The sequence below is a fragment of the Meleagris gallopavo genome, chromosome 9, assembly GCF_905368555.1.
Source record: "Meleagris gallopavo chromosome 9, MGAL_WU_HG_1.1, whole genome shotgun sequence".
Classification (NCBI taxonomy): Eukaryota; Metazoa; Chordata; class Aves; order Galliformes; family Phasianidae; genus Meleagris; species Meleagris gallopavo.
The window spans coordinates 501,072-524,079 of record NC_139412.1 but is presented as its reverse complement, the minus strand read 5'-3'; the positions used below and the strand labels follow the sequence as shown (position 1 = coordinate 524,079).

The window sequence follows — 23,008 nt, the reverse complement described above, 5'->3', positions numbered from 1 at the left end:
AGCAGAGGGGTTGAGGAAAAGCCACGCGCTGCGCACACACTGCAGCCAGCCCACAGTCGGCCGCATCCATTTCCCCTCTGCTCCCCACGTGCACAGCCACACCCTGAGCCTCGGTGCCCTCACATCAGGGCAGGGAGCAGCCCCTCACCCTATGGGAGCCACGGAGCCATTCAAGGGGAGAAGAGAAAGGTGAAGGAAAATCTGCTCTTCTTTCCAAGAAGGGAAAGCTGAACAACAAAACAAACTCTACCTCCTAACCCTTCCCTCAGCCCAAGCACAAAAGCCAAAGCAAATTGTCTGGCTGCAAAGGAAACGTGGCTTTCAAGAAATCTCCTGACAAGAAGGTCACCTCACAGACTTTTCCATCTCCCCCCAGCATGTATTTCTTGGCTGCAGCCTGCTCCAGGATGGAAAGGCAGAGCCGGGGCACTGGCACTCACCACAGCAGCAGCTGTCAGTCCTGGCTTTGTCCATCAGGAACGGAGGCCGAGGCACAGTGAGGAGCAGCAGCATGGCCAGCGGCCACCCCGGGCAGCGTCAGAAGGCACCGAGGGCGCAGGCAGGCAGCTGGAAGTCCAACTTGTTCCATGCAGGCCTACGCACCGTGCTGCTGAAACCGGCCCCTGGCACGGCCAGCCCAGAGAGCCATCCGAGTTCTCTTTGGGAACAAACACGGCACCTACAGCTGGGCAAAGGGCTCAGCTCCAAGGAGCAGCAGTGGGAGAGCTAAGGAGAGGCAAAAGCAATAGTGCACACACACACAGACGGATGCTGCTTAACTGTTTCGAGCTCTCTAACTGCACTGCACAGCCCTCCCACGCTGTGACTCACCGGCAGCAGCCCAGGGGCGGTTCTGTCCCTGCAGTGTGGCTGTGAGACGCTGGCAGCTGTGCCGCCATCACCGCTCCTGGCACAGGCAGACAGCGGCGTGCCATTGCTTTGGACACAGAAAGAGCTTCGGGTCACACAGGGTGTGCTGCTCCCTGCAGTCAGCCAGCAGGAGAGGAGCGGCGGTGGCAGTGCCACCAAGTTCCCGTTGGGCACTGCCCAGCCAAATCACCACCAGAGCTGCAGCAGCTCTCCTCAGTCACATGTGTGCAGACAGCCTGGCGTGAGTGCAGGAGGGTTCAGCTTCTCCTGCGGGAACCACATCCCATGGGAGAGCTGGCAGAACTGAAAGCAAGGGCTGCTGCCATCGAGACATCCAAGAGGAGCAAAAGCTTTGGGAAAAGGGTGGTTCAGGGACAAGGAGAGGAGTGCCAGCCGTTCAAGATACATAGACCTAATGGCTGAATATGCTCCAGATCTCCAGTTGTGCTCACGGCGCTCGGCTTTGCCCCGTGCCTTCCTCCATTCCTGCAGGCAGTGCTCACACAGCCCCACGGGCTGCAGCCCAGGGCACAGCACGCTCAGGGTAAGCAGATTTGGTTGACATGGGATTAGCCTCTGTAATGAAAAGCACATTCTCCGTCACTGTGCACTCCCCATTCAGTGCTTTTGGCACAAGTAGGGAATGAGCTGCAAGACCCTCTCATCTGAGCAGGACTGAAGCTCAAGAGGAGACAGCTGAGATCCACGTGGATCACACCTCTGGGAGCAGGATGCAGGCACTCATGCATGTCACAGCCTGGCACAGGCACCCGCACGTCACAGCAGGGACACAAGGCTGCCAGTTGCAAGTGGCTCCTTGGACACAAAGGCATCTCCGTGGCCATCCAAGTTACCAGTGACCATGTGCAAAATTTCCACCAACATGGGAGGAGTCCGAAACCACTTCCAAATGTGATCTCATGTCCAAACGATGCGAGAAAGCACCGGGCCCCAGAGGCAGCAGTGCTCCTGCCCCTCTGTGCTCCAAAAGAAGGGACCGGGGCTGCCCAGAACTGGCTCATGGAATGCTGCACCAGCATTCTCAGAGCTCCTGCAAGACTCTGTCGATGCAGGCCAGTGAAATCCCTGAACTGAGATGTCTTGTCTAAAAGCAAATGGTGCTGCTAAGAGCAAGCCAGCAGCGCACAGCTAACCAGCGATAAGCAATGGCCCTATTTACAGTGCTGGGGGCCATTCGGGCTCACCCAGCAGGAGCACACTGTAGGCAAGGTGGGCAATGAGCTCGGTGAGTTCTGCACTCAGCACAGGGACTTTGCTCCAATTCTCCTCAGGAAAACCCTCCTCTGTGCCCTTCCCTGCCGGACCTTCCTGTCACTGCTGCTCCCACGGCGCCACGGGAGGAAGCCAGATTGCTATTTCCAGGCACAGCAGGGCAGGAGCTGCCTCCTGAGTCTGCAGCCAGGCAGTGTCTGGAGGTGGGAGAGGGGAGCGGGAGCACAACCCCCGGGGAGGGGGGGCAGGCAGCCCTGGGGGTGCATTTGTGGGTTCGTGCTCCTCCTCAGCCTGGTCTTCTGCTCCACTTGAGGTACAGCCATATTGTCACCGATACTGCATCACGCACACCCAGCTTAGCTGGTAACAAGCAGTATTGGTTCTGGACAAACCCTCCACGCTTACACATCAGCCCATTTACTCCCCACCTTGTTCCCGGTACCTGAAGGGGAGCACAGCAGCTCTCATCCCCACTGCATATAGCACTGCACAGCCCCCTGTGCCCTCTGGCTTTCCTGCTGATATCCAGTAGCAGGGCAGAGGCCAATGCAGGGCAGGGCTCCAACCCATGGACCACAGCGGTGACCTTGCACTCGGCAAAATTCTCCCAAACCAGAACCCCTAAACCACACTGCTGAGATGGGCAACTCAAGCACAGAGTCACCACAAACACAAGGAGGTCAGAATTAAACCCCAGAGCAAAGGTGGGACCAAGCAGCACAGAGCTGAGATTCATGGAGCTGAGCCCCACAGGGGCCCGTTCCCCCCATCCTCCTCCCCACCACGAGATGGTGGAGGCAGCAGCCTGAGCCCAGGGCTTCCATTTCCTTGAGAAGCTAACAGAGAGAGCAGCCAACAGAACTGCTGAGGAGTAGTTTTAAAGGATGTCACAGCTCTGCAAAGAGACAAAGGAATATATATTTTTTTAAATACAGACATCTCCTTGCCAGGAATGTGGGGAATGTCAGGGAATATCATAAAACAGGATGCAAAAGCTGGCCTCAAGCAACGTTACAGACTCATATGCTGGCCTGACAGCCAAGACACTGAATCCCAGTGAAAGACAAACCTTGTGTCTGCAGTGGGAATTAGAGACCTGGCTCACCCAGTTGGTCCTGGCACCAGGGAAGCCAGCTCTGCCAGGCCAGCCCCGCTCCCCCCTCCACACACACCCAGCAGCACGGAGGCACAGTCCCACCCCTTTATGCACAATGGGAGCCACGGGGATCACACCTAAACCCCCCACCTGCTGTAAGCAACAGGAAATAATTCTCAGCAATGGTGAAAATGACCCTCTCCTGTAGCTCTGATCATTAACAGCACTCTGTGGCCATCTGAGAGCTTCAGGCAGGCCCACATCCCTGCCCAGTGATCCCAGCAGCGCTCTGCCCGCAGCAGCTGCAGTCACTGGTCACACTGAGCAGAGCCCCGGAGCTGGAAGGCAGCAGGAATCCCAGACTCAACACACCGACCATTTGCATCATCAGCATTAGAAAACAGAGGCCACTTACTGGCAAGAAGCTCCTTATGGAAGGAACAGACACATTTTTTTTCAGCTTCCCATCGCTGTGAAATCCCCCGTTGAAGGAGGAGTTCCGTCACAGCAAGACCCACTCAGGCTCTGGCTCCTCACACCACCAGGGCTCAGACCCAGCACTGCGCTGTCGCTGCCCTACGTGTTTCTGAGGAACCCTTCCCTCAGAAGGCACCACCTCAGAGCTGCAGGCTGGTGACATTTGCGGTAAATCACACAGCTCGCACCTTTCTAAAAATCATCCGTGCCTATTTTTATGAGTCACTGATTTCTGGTAGCTCCGTCCTCTGAAGGCACTCGGAGCCCAGCACGAGGAGGGCGCAGAGGGCACAGCACCCAGCTCCCCGCGCCCACCGCCGTGCTGCCGGGAGCCACGCACAGCTCTGGCACGGCCAGGACGGGGGCACAGAGGGGCAGGTGAGGAGCGGCCACTGCAGCCAGGAGGACCCCGGGGACGGCGGAGCTCAGCACCCTCGGCCCAGCGCGGGGCCGGGATCGCAGCCCTCCCACCGCCGGGCCGGACTCGTGCCGGCAGCGCTCGCTCTGCCGAGGCAAGTTTTCTCAGTTCCCCGTGTTTCCTCCTCTACGAAGACGGGATGAACCTCACCAAACACCAATCGCTCCACCTTCTGACCCCGCTCCCTTCCACCCTCTGACAGGCTGTGACCGAAGCACAGAGATGGAGACGAGGGCTCCTTCATAGCCCTGCTGTGCACCTCAGCACACCAAAGCAAACGGAGCCCCACAGCGCGGCTCGGGGCGGTGGGAGGGGGCAGCGCGGGGCCGGGCGGCCGCGGCAGAGCAGGAAGGAAAAGCGTCAACGTGCAAATCCCTGCCAGCCATCGGCGCTGCTTCCGGCAGCAGCTTTGCAGGGCGTAGTTAATGAGCAAACATCTGTGGCCTCGCATCCCGTAAAGGACATTCACAAAATCCCCCCCATTCATGAGAAGAAAGAATTTTTTTTTTTTTTTAAAGGTAAATGATTGCTCCCACAGATGAGAGCACCGCGGAGTGAGCAGAGGGGCAGCAGCAGTGGCACAGCCCCACCTGCACTGCCGGCGGCCCCCAGCGCTCAGCCACCAACTCCTGTGGCTGTGCAGGGGTCGGCTGCTCCCATCACCAACGTGGGATTTCCAGCTCCTTGCCGGCACAGCACCCATCACTCGTGGGCTGGGGAGCAGACCGGCCTCCCGTCTCACCGATGCACACATCTCTCATCTTTGCGGCAGCTGTTTGAGGAGCATATCTCTACTTTCCTTATTTCCTGTTTAACCGTCCTACTGGAAAACCCTTCAGTCAGAGACAACGGTCGGGTGGTGGTTTGACAGTTCCCCATCAGGGGCAGCTGCAGTGTGAGCACCCGTAAGGCAGAGAGCTCTGCAGTTTTCAGGCAGGGAAACAACAGATGCCAGGCACAAAGGGGAGAGGGGCGGGCAGCATGAACCCAACCCAGCCCCAACTCCAACCCCAGCCCTGGCTCCGGCAGGCACTCACCTCCTACCTACAACAGACCTGAGATGGACACGGTTGCTGTGGGGCCAGGAACAATCCCTGACAACCCGAACAGCATCACCTGGCCGCACTCACCCTCTGCTCTGATTTGTTCCTCTTTCACAGCTCAAAGGCAAACCTCAGACCAGCAGCTGTCCTTGCACACAGCCCTGGCGTGCAGCTGGAATGTGAACGAATGGAGCGGGTGACAACGTGGTGCTTGCGACTGCTTTGCAGTTTCCTGTCTCTGTTTCAGCAGCTGGCACTGATCACGGGCCCTGAGGTCTGATCCCACTCAGACATATGGAATTCTGCAGGCAATCCTGCACGTGCACAGCGTTTGGAGTGATGCTGAGCACCAGCTGAGAAATGGCACCAAATCCCATTTTCTAGATGGGAGAACGAACACCTACAGGAAAAGCTGACCACCAAAGGCACAGCCCACCTGAGCTGGTACCCACCAGTCCCAAAGCAGCTCATGCCTTCCCAACCCACGCACAGAGGCAGCCCACAGGGAGCCCCCCGACATCGCAGTGCCACCCCCAGCAGCAGTGCTCACAGCTCAGCTCCATCAGTGCCCCTCTGCCACGGCACCCTGCTGGGGGCTGCCCGCCCCACGGCACCACCACGGCCCCAACAGCCATAGGCCAGCAGCCAAGGAGAAACAATGAAAACCATTTACAGGGCAGGAAGCTGCATCTGCTGGATGAAACGCTATCTTCAAACAAGACGTGTTTGGATAACTCCAGTTTCATAACTCGCCTCTTCCGATGTTAGGAAATCACAGTAATAAAAAGAAAACAAAATGGGGGAGAAGAAACTTGGCACGGGGAACAATGGGAGAATTGCTCGACCCCAACCTGCTGCATCTCACCCCGGGCAGCTGCAGCTCCTGCAGTAAGCCCTGGTGACTTTGCACAAGAAGAAACGTCTGATCAAGTATCAGCAGGAAAAGAGTTCAGTCTGTTCTGCAAACACCAAGAGCACAATGCGCTTTGATGATCCTACGTATTACCTGCCTGCTTTATGTTTCTTTTTACCAGAACCAAAGTGACTGGGAGGGCAGCAGGAACACAGTTAGACAGAGGTGGCCAACAGCGAGCCCTGGAATTCGGGCTCTGGCAGGGATTTGCCCATCACCTGCAGGGATGGCAAGTCCTCTGCTCAGCACAGACCTTCCTTGGGCAGGGCACGACAGCTCCTGCAGTGTTAGCAGGGGCAAACTATGGTGAAGATAAAACCCTCTGCCTCATAACTGCCTAATGCTAACCAGAAACCTTCACAGGTACCAGAGAGAATAGTGCTTAATTGTACCTTGGTGGATCCCCGCTGCTCTGCAGCACTGAGGCAGCCGTGAGGCAAGTCAGAAACAGCAAGAAGAAGGGAATTCCAAAGGGATTACAAAGGCACGGTGTGCTGAGGGGTTGTGGCACCTACTTGGACCACAGAAGGTCCAACACAGACAGGGCTCTGTTCTGCCCCACTCGGTCTGGCCCAGCTGTGTAATGTGCCCAGCAGGACAGGGACATGCAGGTTCCCCTCCTTCCCCCACCTTGAACAATTTGGGAGAAGCTGCCAAAAGCTGAGGTCACCCCACCAAGTTCTGGCTCCCTCCCCACCCGCCTCCTCTCCGCCCCCTCCCCAGTCCAAATATAAACTTGCTTACAGGAAATGCCTTAAAGAAAAGGCACCTCCCCGAGTCCCGAAGAATGCCCAGAAAATAAACTGTCTCTGGACATGAAGGAAATGGCTTTTTCTTTTTTTTTTTTTTTTTTTAAATAACATTACAAAGCAGATTTAACCCTTCCAGTCCCTGCAGGAGCTCAGCCACCACTGCCCCAGGAGCTGTGCTCTGGATGGCAGCACACAAGTGCATCTTCTGCAGAGGTGTCTGTGCACCACCAGCAGGGCTTAAGCAAAACCAGTCTCAAATCCACAATCCAGGTGCAAACCCATCCATCCTCTGAGCACCCACTGAGCCCTGTCCCAGTGTCCCTTCCTCAGAGCCTCCCCAAGGGCTGAGCTGTGCCACCTCAGCACCAGCAGTGCTGTTCCTACAGGGTGGGATTCCAAAACGAAGGCCAGGCGGTGTGAGCAGGGTTGGGCCACGGGCAGTGCCCAGATGGGCTCACAGTGCTGCATTTGTTCCAGTGAGGAGCAGAGCACCATGCGGGGCTCTGGAGGCACAAACACCACTTTCACACCAACATCCCTGCACAGAATACGAGACAGAGATGTGGAAACCTCATACCCAGAGGCAGCTGTCTCAGAACAGCCATCCCAGCTCTCCCACAGAGCTGAGCAGGGGAACACAGGCACCCAACTGCAGTGCTGTGCAGGAGGTGAGGTGCCAGGGTGCTGCTGGGACACGAGCACGGACACAGCTTGGTGTGCCATGCAGTGCCGTCCCCGAGCGTTCACAGCCTGCAGACCATTCACAGAGGGACAGCCTTTGTTGCCTCTCTTCTAGGGAGGAATTTGAGGCAAAGGCTCCTTCAGCAGGGAAGCCAGCCCAAGCTCACAGCTCCTGCACCCCCAGAGGCACTGCCACCCTGACCGTGCTCCTTCACCTCTCCGATGTGCGAAGCAGTTTGATGCAATTCAGCTGCTGCAGCAAAATGCCTGAAATATCTGTTGCTTTTCTGAAGCAGCAGCAGTGCTAGGGATGCTACAACGTGTGTGCAGGCAGCAGGTGTGGGAAAGGAGAGCAGCAGCTCAGCTTCGCTTGGCTGCAAAGCACCACGTGTGGCCGAAGCTTGAGGCAGAGTGTCAGCAGCAGATCCAGCCCACAGGCACAGCTGATGCACGCACCACAGGAACCAATGGGGCCACACAACCACACAGCAAGAAATGCTCCCTGCTCCAAATTAGCAGCAGAAGTTCAAAATTAGAATAGCTGTATTCAGATTCAAGGATGGATGTGAGAATGCTGAGTGCAACAAGCAGGATGAAGTAAGGGCACGTTGGGCTGAGGGCAGCCCACAGACCTGGGGCTCAGCCCTGTGCCTGCGGGGGAAATGCTCTTAGGGCTGGGTGGAACCAGGAGAGCGGGGTTCTGAGCTGCACTCCCCTATTTCCCATATGCACAACCTCAGGGGTGCTTCAGTTCTTCAGACTTTTTTTTCCAGAAGCCCATTATTTGCAGCTGAGGAAAGATGGCAGTTTCCACCTTCTGTCTGTGTTTGAGCTGCTGGCACAGCCCTCAGGACTCCAGGAACACACTCCTACCACAGCACGCTCCCTGCTCCCACAGACAGAGCCGTGATGAGGGCTGACACCTCACCAGGGGCTGGGGCATGCACTGCTGCACGGGGTAATGGGGGTGGGGTGGGGGTGGGGGTCACGCGGAGGGCTGATGGGCAGCGATCTGTTTGGGAGAAGGAGGCTGAAACTGCCCCGAGGTTCTGCTCTTGCCCAACGATGCTGATGAAATGAGGTCACGAGCTCTGAGTCACCCCGAGCATCACCATCCCTGCAGTCTTGTGACAGGGTGGCTGCCACAGTCCCCAGCATTTTCACATGGGAGGACAGAGATGCTGCCCCACAGCCCTTCTGCTGCCCCTTCCTCAGCCGGTGCTGAGCAGAGGCTGCAGCACAGACCCCTCCATGCACACAGATGGAATGTAGCAGTAGCACTGCTGTGCAGGATGCTGGGGAAGCACTGTGCTGCCTTTCCTCAAAGGCATGGGGGGAGCTTGCCTCCTCTGTGCTGCATCAGACAAAGGGGCATTCAGAAACTGAACTTGTGCCCTCGATGGCAGTTAAAATATTCTTGTGAAACTCATAGGGGAAAAAAAAAAAAAAAAGAAGTGGGAGTGGGAGAACAGAAATCCCTCCCTCCACCCTTGCAAACAAATTGCACTCAGACAGGAACACACCTACGGGTCGGCAGCATCCTCTCTCGGTGCCACTTGCCCAGAAGCACCGCTGGGAGCACAGGTGCTTTCCCTGGGTGGTGACAGAAGCACTCGGTGAGCTCTGAACCTCGAGCATCACAGGCAGCTGCAGCCAGGCGCAGCACAGCCACAGTGAGCGGCTCGAGCAGAGCGGTCACACACCTCCACTCCCCAGACAAGGGCAGGAAATCCCCGTGTGGCCGGGCGGTGCTGAGCTCTGCGGCCAACCATGAGCGGGGGCACAGACAGCCAGAGCCAGCTGCTCTCTGCAGCCGCCTGTCCCTGTGGGCCAGCACCTCCAGGCTCCCTGTTCTGAGCACAGCGACCACAACGTCGCACCTTCAGAGCAGGATCACCTCCAAACCCCCTCTTGGCTGCTGGACCCAACACAAAGACATCCCCTGGGCAGCTCGGCTGCTGCATCCCACACCGAGATGGGGGGACCCGCAAGGCTCCGAGGGAGGGAGGGCCTCGCACTGCTGTTTGCTCCCCAGGCAGCCGTTAACATTTGTCAGCCCGTTACTGGCACTGGTGACGAGTGCCCTTGTCTGATAAGGATCCCTGCGGGGACTCACAAACAGCCCCACGTGGCACAGGCAGACAATCATTAACCAGGACAGGTAGTGCCTGGCAACACAAGTGGGGAAGAAGAGCACACAGAGACAGGTGCAAAAGGAAACCAGCAGTGCAGTGAGGGCAGTGTGGGGAGCAGGAGCACATGGTTCAGGAGTGCACCCAGCATCACCCTGCTGCCCCCCCCCCAGGTCAGTGTGGGCCCTGATGCAGCCCCGAGCAGCCGAGGGGGCCAGAAGAGGTAGGAGAGCCCTGATCCTGCAGGGAAGTGAGTGCGGGGTTCAAAGATTGTGGCACAGCAGCTCTGCGCTGCCTGCACACAGTGTGGGAGCCCTGGGACGGGCAGCAGCAGCAGGAGGAGAGCACATCTAGAGCATTTCCTGCTGCAAATAGGAAAAGGAGCCTGGTTCTTTACATTTCTGTGCCCAGCCCCGACAGCCAGGCAGAGTCAGTGCTGTTACTGGAGGTGACTTTCAGAAAGGCTCTCGTACAGGAGGATTATTGCAGGAGGTTACTGCAGCTCAATCATTAACCAAGCAGCAGACCCCTGGCTCTGCTGGAATGCGGCTGTGCCTGCAGTGCTGTGTGGAGCAGAGTGGAGCAGCTCCGTCCCCACTGACATGGATCCACATAAAGGCACTGCCAGCAGCCTCCCTGTGCCGCCCCGTTCCTAATGGCCCAGAGCTGCCTTCAGCTGCTTCTCCATCAGGGTCCCTTCACCACTCCCATCAGACAAGAGGAGGAGATGCTTCAGGTTGAATTTTGAACTCACCTTTCTGCAACTTCTGTGCAAAGCCCCCAATTGCCGCTACTGCTGTGGGACCTGCACATACAGAGTGGCACGGGAGGTTCTGGAAGGCATCTCATTGCACTGTCACATCTCATCTCAACGTACTGCATCTCAGCCTTGGCCAAAACAGCCTTTTTGCACACAGAACAGCCATCTCCACTGTCAGTCCTGGGCTCTGGCACTCCATTTTGCCAGACGTGATGGGCAGAGGGACAGAGCAATGTCTCCCTCCCCAGGAGATGGATACAGACCCCGCGTTGCCCAGAAGCCCCCAGCCGAGCACAGCCCCTGCAGGGCCCCCCCAGGCTCCCAGCAACTACAGCAGGAGTACTTCCAGCCCTGCAGCCACACCAAACACTGCCTGCGTTTGGAGGATTCCAGTCCCACATCCGTCTGAATGCAGGAGCCCTTCCCAAAGCACACCCACGGCTACGGCCCCCTGCTGATGGGCAAACCGCCTCGCGCCCTTCAAGCAACAAACGGCATTAAGAAGGAGACTCAGTTCTCCCTGGTGGTGCCTCACCTTGTTCCACAGAAAGCACCACTCGCCTATTTTTCCCTACTCGACTTCAAGTGACTCGGAGAACTTTCAAATCTTTTTGAAATTTGCACAAAACCCAAAGGGAAGCACTGCAGTGCCCTCAGTCACCACATTTTGCCCTGTTACGAAAGCACGCTGCTGGCAGCCTGTCCTGTGCCCGCGCTCAGCAGCGGACATTTGAGGCAGTGCAGAGCAGGAATGCTTAACAGAAGCACGACGGCACTTATTCAGCTGGCCTTTTATTAGAAAAGTATTTCTCGAAGGACATGTGAGGATATAAAAGAATGCCCTCACCTCCTCAGAAGCTGCCTTTCACATCTGAGATCAGATGTTTTGTCACATATGGAAATCACCGATGAGCTTTCGGTAGAAGGATCTGACCTATGTGTTCCCCCAGATGAGCAGAGGAAGGCAGGGGCTGAGCCGGGCCATCGCTCCCCGCACAGCTCACGGGAGAGGGGCAGACCCAGGCACAAACCCGCAGTGCAGAGCTGCTCCAGAAGCGTTTCAGAACCGCTTTCAGTTAAAAGGCAAACAGAACAAAAGCACACTCATTGATAAGAGTTCACGTATGCGCGCGTAAAAGAATGCGAGCTGCTGCCAACACCACCCCAGCGTGCGCTCTGACACCTCTAACCGTATCGGGATCTGCACAAGAAAGGGCTTCTGCCCCGAGCACCAGGGAGCGCAAAGCACAAAACCAAACACGGGAGGGCTGATGTTTGAGTTAGCCGCAAACAAACAGCCGGGCGGCTGGCAGCGCTGGGACAGACCGCTACCGGTCCGCCGCACCGCCAGCTCGGCTCCGAGCTGAGCCACCTCCAGCCCCGGCCCCGCACCGCGCTGCGGGACAGCCCCGAGCACCGCCCCGCCGGCACAAACCTCAGGGAGCCGCGTAGTTCTGGGTTTACCTTCGGGCTCTGCCGAGCCTCCGTCGGAGCCGCGCTCCCCGCGGGCAGAAGTGCCGAGCGGACGGACGGGGCGGCGGGTGCAGCCCGGCCCCGCGGGCTGACGTGTGCCGGAGCTGCGGCCCGGCGGTGCGGGCGGCCGGGGGCCGAGGGCCGGGGTCCAGGTGTCCGTTGCGGAGCCGCAGCCCCCTCGGCCCCTCCCGGCCGTCGGGCCAATAGCGGCTCGGCTCGGCTCGGCTCGGCACGGCCCCCCCGCCCCGCCCCGCCCGCTGCTCTCCGTGGGGCCGCGCCCCGCAGCGCCGGGCTCGGGTCACCGCTTTGGGTCCCCCGCGTGCTGTGCGCTGAGACGGGCTGAGGGCTGTCGGCGGGAGGCTGGAGGGTAACGCGGGGATAGAGCGCGGGGGAAAAGAAATAAAAAGTTGTATTTACTGTATATCGCCCGAGGGAGAGATTTGTTTGTGGCAAATAGAAGGAAGAAGGTTGGGAGGTCTGGAAGCAGCAGGCTGAGAGGAGCAGAGCTCAGATAGGGACGAGGAGGAGAACACGGACACTGAGCGCGAGGGCTGATGGACCCCTCCCCTGATGGGGAGGGACAGGAGGGACGGGGGTTTGGTTCCGGGAAGGGGGCAGGGGCAGCCCGGGGGCAGGGGTGGAAGTTGGCAGCGCGGGGGCACGGCCGGGTAAGGGGCGCGCTCGGAGTTCCGTGGGTCAGAGCCGGGCAGCGGCGCCTGGGCGGCCCCGGGGGAACGGTGACGGTCAGTGGAAAAAACAGCTCGGCTCCGAGGAGGGTTTCAAGCATTTTCCATTCATTTCCCCATGAAACCAGGAAGGGGGGGGAGGGAGCGGTGGAGAATCAGCGAGGCGGGGACTCTCCCAGAGACGCCGAGTTAAGAGCGACGGGGATGGCACTCGACACAGAGCCGCTCACACCGGGACACCGCCGGCCGCGACCCGGGCGCTCGCTGGGAGGAGCGGAAGATGCGCGCCGCACCCCCGGAGCGGAGCGATGAATGGCCGCATTCACAGCCGGCGGTATTTATAGATCCCAGCGCACGGCCGAGGGCCGCCCGCACAACGAGCCCACTGTGCGCGGCACGCGGTGCGCCCACACCCGGCAAAGGGTCCGCGCTGCGCCCGTGCGAGGGGGGAGGGAGCGCCGGGTAACAGCGAGCGGGATGTGGGGACAGGAACAGCCCGGAGCGGTCCTTGGGCTCACTGGGAAGGGTCGGAAGGCGTCCAGCGAGGCCCTTTTAGGCTGCCCGGGGCCGATCCCGCACCCGGCCCTGAGCGGCAGCGCGGGCGGCCCAAAGCACGGAGCTGCCATAAGGCACGGCCGGGTAACAGCTGCTGCTGCCCACACTGCAGCCCGGCTCCTGCTGTCTCCTCAAAATCCCCCCCTCTGGGCTGGGGGCGGTGGGACGACCGGCCTCACCGTGAGCCAGTGCCACAGCTACAGGTTAATCCACGTTTTGAGAGGTGGATCACACTGAGAGACAGTCTAGAGTAGATCAACTATTGGCATCCTGAGGAACCTGCTATACTATTCCACGGTACCTGAGCATGTCTCAGGCCTGCAAACCTTGCCAGGAATCAGCCCAGCAAGCAAAAAGCAACACACGAGTACGATGCTGGCAAGCAGCAATTTAAAATAAAGCATTGAAAAGCCCCAGACTGGGATATCCCTTGGAAGAGGAAAATGACGCTCCTGTGGTAGGGTGAACTGCACCCCTCCTGGCACTGTGCAGCACGGCCCGGCCGGGTGGGAAGGCAGAACAACAAATGAACTGGGAGGGAGAGAGGGGGAAAAAAGCAGCGAGTCCATGGGAAATGCATCCTCACTCCCTCTGACCACCCACCATGAGAAGAGCGTCCACAACAAACACATCCTGAGCAGCCCTCTGCTGCCATTGTCTGCTCCTCTTTTTCCAGCAACCAAAGTAAACAGTGCAGAGAAAAAACATTAAAATTCTCCTTCAGGTGTGTCAATAAAAACTGACCACAGAAAGGGGTAGAGCAGGAGTGGGTGCCCTGGGATAAACTCACAAGCATACACTCGAGGGATTCTCGCTCTGCTGATGTTTCATTCATATTTCATAATTTTCCATTGCCACAGATGGGAGGACAGGAGAGCCGTGTGACATTGCCACATGAACCAGCTCCATCCGAACTAACTGAGGGTCTGTGCTGAGCACAGCCTGTGCTGCCGTGCCTGGAGCAGCCCCATTTGTTTCTGTCTGACTTCAGAACAGTTGTTCACTTCTCTTACATCGCTGCTATAGGAGCTGACGCTGCACCGCTGCCCTGCAGCCCCCCGGAGCTCCATCTGCACCCAGCACAGCCCTGCACGGCAGAAGTGTCCCCAGACACAGCACAGCCACCCAAGGCCCCACGCTGGGACTGGTGCCAGCATACAGCAGATGTGTTTGCTCCCCTGGAGAACACACAGATGGGACGGGTGGCCACCAGCACAGGTCACCGAGTGCTCCTGTTCGGAGAGGCGGTGGCACGATGGGGCACCAGGCCCTGCACGGTGCTGGGGGACAAATCACTGCTCATAGAGATGGAGTCGGCATTGCACAGCGGGCAGAGCTTCACCAGAGGCAAATTCCCTGGCTTGCAGGGGAGGAGAGCGAGAGGGAGGAAGAGAGGAACTCAGAGACATGTGCACAACAGCATCATTCATAGGAGCTGATTCCGCGTAACAAGGGTCCTGTGTCTGGCCCGGAGCTCAAGGCAATTAAAACAGCAGCCACAGATCTCAGAGAAACAGCAGGAATTTATCTGAGGAATCCGGATTATGTGGCCACTGCTGAACCGGAGCAGAGAGCCTTCAGCTCCCACGAGATAAACAAGCTGGTCAGCAAGGAGCACCCGGCTCCAGCACCCACCCACCCACTCAGCCGCCTCCCAGGAAGCAGAGCAGCCACAGGAGCTGCCCCTGGCTGTGCACAGATGGGATCACCAAGAGGGCTGAGCGGGGTCCTCTCACCCCACACACCGCCGGCTCTGCCCTCGCAGCCACGTGCAGAAGTAGCAGAGGTGGGCGCGGGGCTTTGTGAGCAGGTGGTCATCGCAGATGCTCCCTGCACCACGTTTGTTCCAGGGGAGGATGCTGACAGGGAAGAAAGCCGAGAACGGTTTATTGTTCCAGAGGTAATGCTGGTGGGTTGCAGAGCTCAGGAAGTGGTTTTCATTCTGGCCCGCTCTCAGGATGCACACACGGGGCTTACCACAATAAGTGAAAACAGACACAATGCTGATTAATCTATGAAAGCCCTCCTGGCTCCAGGCACAGCTGCAGCCCGGGGCGATTTCCAGGCTGAGGGTCCCCAGAGCAACCTTCAGGTCAGCAGAGTCAAGCACAGCAGCCTGCACTGGGTGCCCACATGGGGCCGGGGTGCCACCGTCCTTGGCAAGCACACGGTGTTCTCACCAAGCATTAACATACTCTCCTCCAATGTGTTCATAGCAGCTTAACTCTTAGGGAAACTCCATTTCCTCCCTCACCTGTGACAATTAAAGCCATCACTGCAGAATAGCTCATATCCACGTGGTGTCCTGTGGGCCACCCCCAAAGAGATCAGCAGCAAAAGCAATTGGTGTCCATTGTAGGTTGGCAGATACGAGATCCAGTTCTGCACACCAGGGCCAGGAGAAAAACTACAGCGGTTCCCCTTTCATGTCGCTCAGAACAAACTGCTTTCAAGGTTGCTATCCACGGGCTGTCATCGCCACCATCCATAAAACCACTTTTAGCAGAGAAGTTTGAAGTGAAAACACATTAAGCAGTTTTAACAGTCTTAATAAAAAGGTCAATGAAAGTATCATTGTGACATTATCAAATACAAAATAAACCCCTTTCCTATGAAAAGTATGGTGAGATCTTTCTTTAGAGGGAGGGCTTTTTTTTTAAGCCAGTTTTTAAATGGAGAACGTGCCAAGCTCTGAGCATCCCGTTATGGAGCCGTAATGCCCACGGGGGGAGGAACCGCCCCCCGGATCCCACTGCAGGATGCTCCCATCCGGGATGCTGGCCCAGCTCAGCTGCTCAGGAAGGAGCCGCGGGCACAGAGAAGCAGCAGATTTGCTTCCCACGGGATGACGCGCGTGCAAACACCGCTACGACCATTGCAAACACCCGCAACCTCACCAGCACCGCGGGCGGCACGACGTCCCCTCTCCACACCCGCACGGCACGTCAGCTGCCCCGCGGACACCGGGCTGAGTCACCGAACGGGCGCAATTACGCACCGGGAGGAGGGCGGCCCGCAGCCCCTCGGCGCAGCTTCGTGCCGCGCTCTGCCTCCCGCACCCCTCCTCACCCGTCCCGCAGCCCCGCCCAGCACACAGCGGCCGCAACGGCCACGAGAGCTCCGCTCCCCTCCGGGCGCCGAGCCGCTCCGGGAGCCCCAGCCGAGAGCCCCAGAGCCGCCCGGTCCCCGCTGCAGCACGGCGCTCGGCCTCCTTCCGTTACCGGCAGGGAAGCGAGGAAGGAAGGTGCTGACAGACGGAGCCGCGCTGCCGCGGGTTCCCCGCTCCAACCCGAGGTTCCCGCGGACGCGGCAGCGCCGGAGCTTCTCCCGGGGCGGCCCCATCCGCGCTGCCCCGCGGCACAGCGGCCCCGTCCCGCACTCACCTGCCCGCCCGCGCCTCCCGCAGCCGCACGGCAGCCGCAGCCCCGCGGAGCGCCCGGAGCCCGAGCGCGGCGGCTGCGCCCCGGCCCCGTCCCGGCTGCCGCCCATGGGCCGCGCTGGGCGGAACGCCGCTCCTCCCCGGGGATGCCCGCGGCCGGGCGGGACGCGACGACGCAGCCGCCCCCGCAGCCCCTCCGGGCGGTTCGGGGCCCCTCGTTCTGCCCGCGGCAGATCGGCCGGCGGCGCTCGGCTCGCACGTTCGCTTCAAACCTCGCCGGCGGCGCTGCAGGGAAAGCCCTCGGCCCTCCCCGCCCCCCCGCCGCCTCCCGCTCCTGCGGCGGCGTTTCCTGCCCCTCTCCGCTCCTGCCGGGAGCGGGCACCGACCCGGGGATGGAGGCGTCCCGGGAACCGGGAGCATCCCGCTGCCTCCGTGCCTCCTCCCCAGGGGATGGGCGGCGCTCGCTGGGGCACCGAGAACATCGCATCGGGGTTCGGATTCTCGTCATTAGGAGGAGAAGGAGTCAACCCGACAGGACCGGCCTGCGAACACCTCGCGCCTTTCCTTTTCCATCTGACCTGTTAGGCTTCGAAAAGAACCGCACCAACGCTACGGAGCAGCCGCACGGGTCTCCGTGTGCTCCGCGCAGTGCCCCCCCGACAGCACAGCTCCCTCCAGCAGTGCTAATGGAATCCTTCAGACACTGCAACCATCACCTTCCTTTGCGTTTGTAATGCAGCTCACACGTAAAAGCTCCTTCCAAAGAAAAAGCCCCGCGCAGCCAAACCTTCCTTCCAGCTTTCTATGCTCTCATTTTAATTTCAGGGAAGTATCCGCGCTCAGAACTTCCCTCTTGATCCCTTTGGTCTCAGAAGACACAGAAAGAAACGGCCTTCCTTGCCTGCAACTTCCTTCCAGCCGGTCCCAATGGCTGCTCGCTGCCGCAGGAATTGCTCCTCGGCACGCCAGGCACAGCCGTGCAGCCAGCAGCCCCCCCAGCACGGAGCCAACCCTCTCTTTTCCCTCGGTCCTTCGGTGAAAAGCAGCAGATCCCTGATAGGATCCTGCTGCTCAGAGGGGGAATCTGCATTCTGTTAGCTACAGGAAACAGAAAACTTCCAGACCCTGAAAGGAGAGCCCCAGAAGGGCCGGGGGAGGCAATGGGGGATGGGGGGCAGCTTCCTGCAGCAGCCGCTGGATTTCAGTTACAAAACATTTTATGGGCAGGAGGGGAACAGGGACCAGGAACGGCTCTGCTTCACGGTGCCTCTCTGACAAATACTTTCCTCAGGATCATATATTGGAAAAAGGCAGCTGTGGCCAAACTGCTTTTGATTTTCTTCTAAAGCCCTTTTTTTCTCATGTTATGTTTCCGTGTTGTTCCTCAGCAGCAGCTCCCTGCTGTGTGCTCAGCCCCTACCTGCAGCCTGGGATGGCAGCGCTTTGGTCAGCACCGTTCGCATTTCTGCTCTAAGAGCAAAACGGTGGCAGGAGAGCAAACAGAAAGGGCCGTGCTTTGCTGCAGGTTGAGATAATGCCACAGCCGTTCACCTGCTCGTATCACTGCCAGACAGGCACTGCTAAGGAACCAAACTCTGTGGGGGCCGCTGGTGTCAGAGGAACTCAGGGGAGCGGGCAGTGCGTGAGCAGCACTGAGATGGGCCACCACAGCAGTGCAGATGGCATCCATCGGTGAGCATCCCAGTGCCAGGGGACAAGAGGGACACGAGCAAACCCTGGCTGTGTCCAGAAGCCCCATCACAAAGTCTGACCTGCCTCCGGGGAGAAATTAAAGCAGTATGGAGAAATACACATCAGAGAGCTCAGCCGTGCAAAAATAACCTCCAGGTTCACAAGGAGGCTGGAGAGGAAGTGCTGGAGATTGTCTTGAGCCAGATTGTCTGCGTTGAACATCTGATGGAAGCAGCACAAACTGCGGTTTGACTCACACTGCCCTGGCAGGGGGGCTCTCAGGGCGCACACTGCCATTTAGGAAGTGTCCCTCCTCTTCTCAGAGGCACTGCGATGGGGCACAGAGGATCTCATCCTGCACACAGCAGTGACCTGGTGAGGGGTGGGTGGGAGTGGAGGCTGCAGCGAATGGAGAAGAGCAGAGGAGCAGAGGAGCAGAGGAGCAGTCCCAGAGCAGCCCCAAGTCTGACCCATGGGCAGGGGACAGAAGGAGAAATGAAGCCTCTGTTCCATCACATGGCATCCAAAAACAACAGTAATCACATTCGGTTCACTTTACTACTTCCCACCACTTCAATCACTGCTGTGCTGCCGCATTTTCCACCAGGCAGTGACTTCCCAGTGCCTCACGAGCTCCCAGAACAGGCTGGGCAGGTGATGCTGCCCCATGTTCTGCATGTGTGGGTGAGCAGCCGTGGCCCCGTACTCAGAGCACTGATCTGCCCGAGCTGCTCAGAGCTGGTTCACGTACAGCAAAGCAAGGTCGGGGGGAGGAAGAATAGCTCAGCTGTGACAACACATCAACAAGAGCTAAAATTAGCAGGTTATTCCTGGAGATCCAGATGCTGTGCAAATTCATCCTTACTATTTCACATAGGGGCAAAAGTTCAGCAGAATCCCTCATTTCTTTTCCGTATGATTTCAAGATGCCCAGTAGAAGAGGAGCACTTCTCTGTGAAACACCTCAGCATCACCACTGCCTGATACAGTTTTTATGACCTTTGAGGATGCTGCCCGCTCACTCCTCACCTCCCAGCAACCAGACTGAGGTCACCGCTTGCTGACATTTGCAGAGCGTGCTCCAAAACCCACTTTTGGAGAGGTCTCCTGCTGCTACCAATAGGATTTTACACGGAGGACGGAATTCTGGCGTGCAGGGGTTGTGCGCAAGCCTTTCCTTTCTGCTTCGTGCGGAACAATACGTGGGAAGTGTAGCTAATGTCGGAAAGGAAGCAGAGAGCGAAGAAGCCAAGGAGGAGCCGGGCTGCGGGGTCGGTCCGTCGGGCTGGTGCCGGCGCGGCTCCCATCGCGTACGCGGATGGAAAAGCACGGATCGGCCCCGGCCCTTCCCGCAGAGCGCTGCCAGAATACGGGATGGGCTCCTCCGGGCACCCGCCGCAAAGAGACCGAAAGCCATCGGTGGAGGCAGCGGGGTCTCCTGAGAGCGCGCGCTGGCCGCTCCTTTACGAGACCCCGTTTGCAGAGCCCTCCTGGTACGGATGGCAGCACGCGCCGCGGCCGCCCGCCCCACAGCGGAGCCCGGCAGCGGGAGGTAACGCAGCACGGCGCAGCTCCGACCCCACCGCGCCCGCAGCGCTCCGCACCTCGCGCCGTGTCGGACGGCACCGCGCTCCGTGCTCAGCCGGCCCGGCCCGGTGCTGCCCCGCGCTGGCCGCCTCCGTCGCTCTGAAAATCAACGCTGTGGGGAAACGCAGCGCCGGCGGGAGCCCGCACCACACCCGGGTCCCTTTTCTTCTCGCAGCCGTGCCCAAACCACAGAGAAAAAGTTGGTGCCCAGAAGAACGTTGTCTCAGCTTACCTGCATCTTTTTTGTCTTCTAGCCGTGCGAAGCACTGCGAAAAGAAAGAAGAAAGGACGCTGATCATTTTGTTATCTTCTTCATTTTCACATTCGTGGATCCCTACGATTTGTGTTCCTCGTGCAGCTGGGCTCAGCCCCCACGTGCTGCGGTCTCTCAGGGTCGCGGGCAGCAGCACAGGGTGGGACCCCCAGGAGGTGATGCGGGGCTCCGTGTCTGATTTGTGCTACAGAGGGCAACAAACGCACACGAGCTCCAAGCACTGCAGCCATGAGCAGGAGGTGAGCGCAGGGCTCCCCGCGAGCACAGTGCAGCCTTGGCCACGGCCGTGCAAAGGCAGCAGCAGCCCTGGCACGGGTCTGTAATGAGATGGGGTCATGGGCTCAGCCTCTTTCACTCACATCGTAGGGTTTGGGTGAAAAGCAGCACCGCAGTGAGCACAGAACGAGTGCTTCTCTGAGACAAATCCCAGAAAAAGGCCTCAGCCACGTGGGCAGGAGCTGCAGCAATCTGCTGTTCTAAGGGCTTCCTCCAGGAGCGGAACAGTGGGAAGGGGCTCTGGTCCCAAGCACTGCCATCCCTTGGGACGCTCTACTGGAGGCACGAGGAACAGCTGGAGCAGAGGAGAGATCCCAGGACATTCAGACCTGCCTGGGGTGGATGACTGCAGGGTTTAGGTGGTGTGGGGTCATCAGAATGTCTCTCCTTTGCCCAGAGTGATGCCCATGGAGGTAGTGAGGGTAACAGAGTGGTGTCACAGCTGGAAGGAAAGGAGGGGAGGGAACAAAGGCCCTGTCCTCAGGAGACTCCATCACGCCTTCCCATTCCCTCCATGCTGCCCTCAGCACTTTCTGCTCCCCAGCAAACCTTCCACATGGTCACAGCTCCACCTCACTTAACCCCAAGGCTTTAATCCCACTGACAGCCCTGCACCTTTCTGCCTCTTCCAGAAATCCTTCTGCTCTCACTAGCGGGTAGCTGAGCATCACAGGCACAGGGAGGGAAAAAGGAAAGAATAAAAAGAGAAGGCTGAAGCAGAGCCCTCGGCCTGCAAGAGGCCATCAGCGATGTTCTTACCGCAATGGGAACAAGGAGAGGCCACATCCTCCATCACATCCTCCCAGCTCTGCTGAGCCCAGCACTGCAGGGCAGCACTGCTCTACTTAACCCTATTTTGGCAGCTTTCCTCTCTCCCCATGGCCAGGAGACAGAAGGGAACCCCAGCCACATCCCCCGGAGCTCATCCACATGGGGCAGAGCACAACTCTCCAGCACAGAGTGTGGCCACCACGCACCAGACGGCTCCAGAGCCTCGTCTGCCTGTGTGCCCCTGCCTGGAGATGCCGGTGGTGGGGGTGAAGCAAGGACATGGGAGACGAGCAGCTGGGGCTGGGCAGTGAGGACAGGCCCTGTGCAGGGCCCCGCAGGCAGCACCCGCCTGCAGTGGGAGTGCAGTTCTGCTGCTCTCAGCTCCCAGGACAGAGACCTCGGTGCTGAGCTCACAGGGATGCAGGGGGTTAAGGGTGCTGTTGAGCTCTCTGGAGACACAGGGACAAGATAGCTTGTAATGCTATTAATGAATTTCACAAATGTCATTTTTAGACTCAACAGACTCAACTATTTTGAGCTTTGCATTGGGAGCCCCAGGGAAGAGCACATTCCACAGGCGCTCAGCACGCAGACCCACGCCTGACAGCCCCGTGTGCAGCACTGACTGCAGAGCAACTGCAGCGCTTCTTGCGGGCTGATGTTCCCCAAACCCACCCCACCAACACCTCCAAACCTGCCCGGCAATGCAATGACCCCAACACAACAAACAGAGGTGCACGCCAAACCCAAATGAAAAATACCCACTGCCAAGAGAACAACTGCTGCAGGAAATTAAAAACCCCATGGCCTGTGGTCTGCACTGCTCCTCCACCTCTGCAGCCACCTCCACTGGGTGGTACGGCTGGGGCTGAACCAGAGTTGGTGCTCAGTTTGGCCCGGGGCTCCAGGTGCCATTGCTGCAGCACGGCCATTCACAGCACAGGTCTCTGGCTGTGGGTGCTCAGGTAGTGAGAAGGGAGAGATTTGGGCTGTTATCAGAAATAACCGGGAAGCAGCTGCATTCCGAAAGCATGGCAATGCCTGCCCAGGACACCAGAGGCACCACTTGTTGCTGCCAGTGATTTGCAAAGGACGTGTGGGGAAAGCAGCACCTCTCCCAGGCCCTCTGCTGCCACGTCCTGCCCGGCGCAGAGCCGCGACGGGTGGCAGTCATCCCAGCCCCAGCAGAACGCAGATGCACACGCTCACGCACACGCACGCAGCGCCCAGCTCAGCACCTTCCCTGCAGGCACGGACACGGTGTTCCCCGCAGCACACACCGCACCGTGTGACCCCAGCCCTGGAGAAAGGAATCCAGCAGGGCGTGAGGACGCGCTTTAGACACGCAGCTCCTTACCTTGGCTCTCCTGAAGCACGCCCAGAAGAAATCCAGCAGCGGCATGGCGGGCAGGGGCACAGCGCGGCACTACATGTCGGGGCTGCGCCCGGCTCAGCGCACCCATGGGCGCTGCAGGCAGCGCTGGGCAGCGGCGGGGAGGCAGGGCCGGCAGTGAGCCCAGCCCGCGGGGCGGGACGCGGATTCAAAGGCTGCACCGTTACGCAGTTGGTCGGGAACGGGCTTGGATTGCAGTTGGAATTCCCTGAAGATTGCGCGTTTTAAAAAGCGGCAGGCTTTCCTTCCTGCCTCCTCAGCGCCGCGTTCCCATTCCCAGGCAGCTGGAAAGAGCGAAGGAAAAGAGAGACCCGCAGGGCAAAGGGAAAAGGAGCTCAGTGTCAAAGGCGCACGGAGAGCGCTGGAAACCCAAGCCCAGATGGTTTGCATTTCCCTCCGGCCCCACTCCAGCTCGGCAGCGGTCGCAGAACCCGGCGCTCCCAGCACTGCTCAGAGCTGCGGCCCCAGGTGCCCCCCGGACCCACGCAGCCCTGCGCAGTGACCCCCAGAGAGAGAAAGAGTCGCCAATCCCGGCCCGGCATTTACT

At 59.0% G+C, this 23,008-nt stretch overlaps 1 protein-coding gene across 5 annotated transcripts in view; it reads right to left on the bottom strand.

The window, feature by feature from the left end:
* The window catches only part of STARD8 (StAR related lipid transfer domain containing 8), a 42,534-nt gene that overhangs the window by 19,279 nt on the left and 247 nt on the right, over positions 1–23,008 (bottom strand). Inside the window, exons 2-3 of one of the 5 annotated variants that reach the window (XM_085230514.1) lie at positions 22,426–22,745; positions 19,980–20,013 (exon numbers count right to left, since the gene is read on the bottom strand). In XM_085230514.1, the coding sequence (XP_085086640.1) occupies positions 19,980–20,013; positions 22,426–22,470 (79 nt within the window). In that variant the 5' untranslated portion in view covers positions 22,471–22,745. Of the gene's footprint in view, positions 1–440; positions 807–11,810; positions 12,029–16,472; positions 16,769–19,979; positions 20,014–22,425; positions 22,746–23,008 lie in introns of those variants that run through there. The other 4 variants (XM_085230513.1, XM_085230519.1, XM_085230518.1 and 1 more) reach the window with 4 other exon arrangements.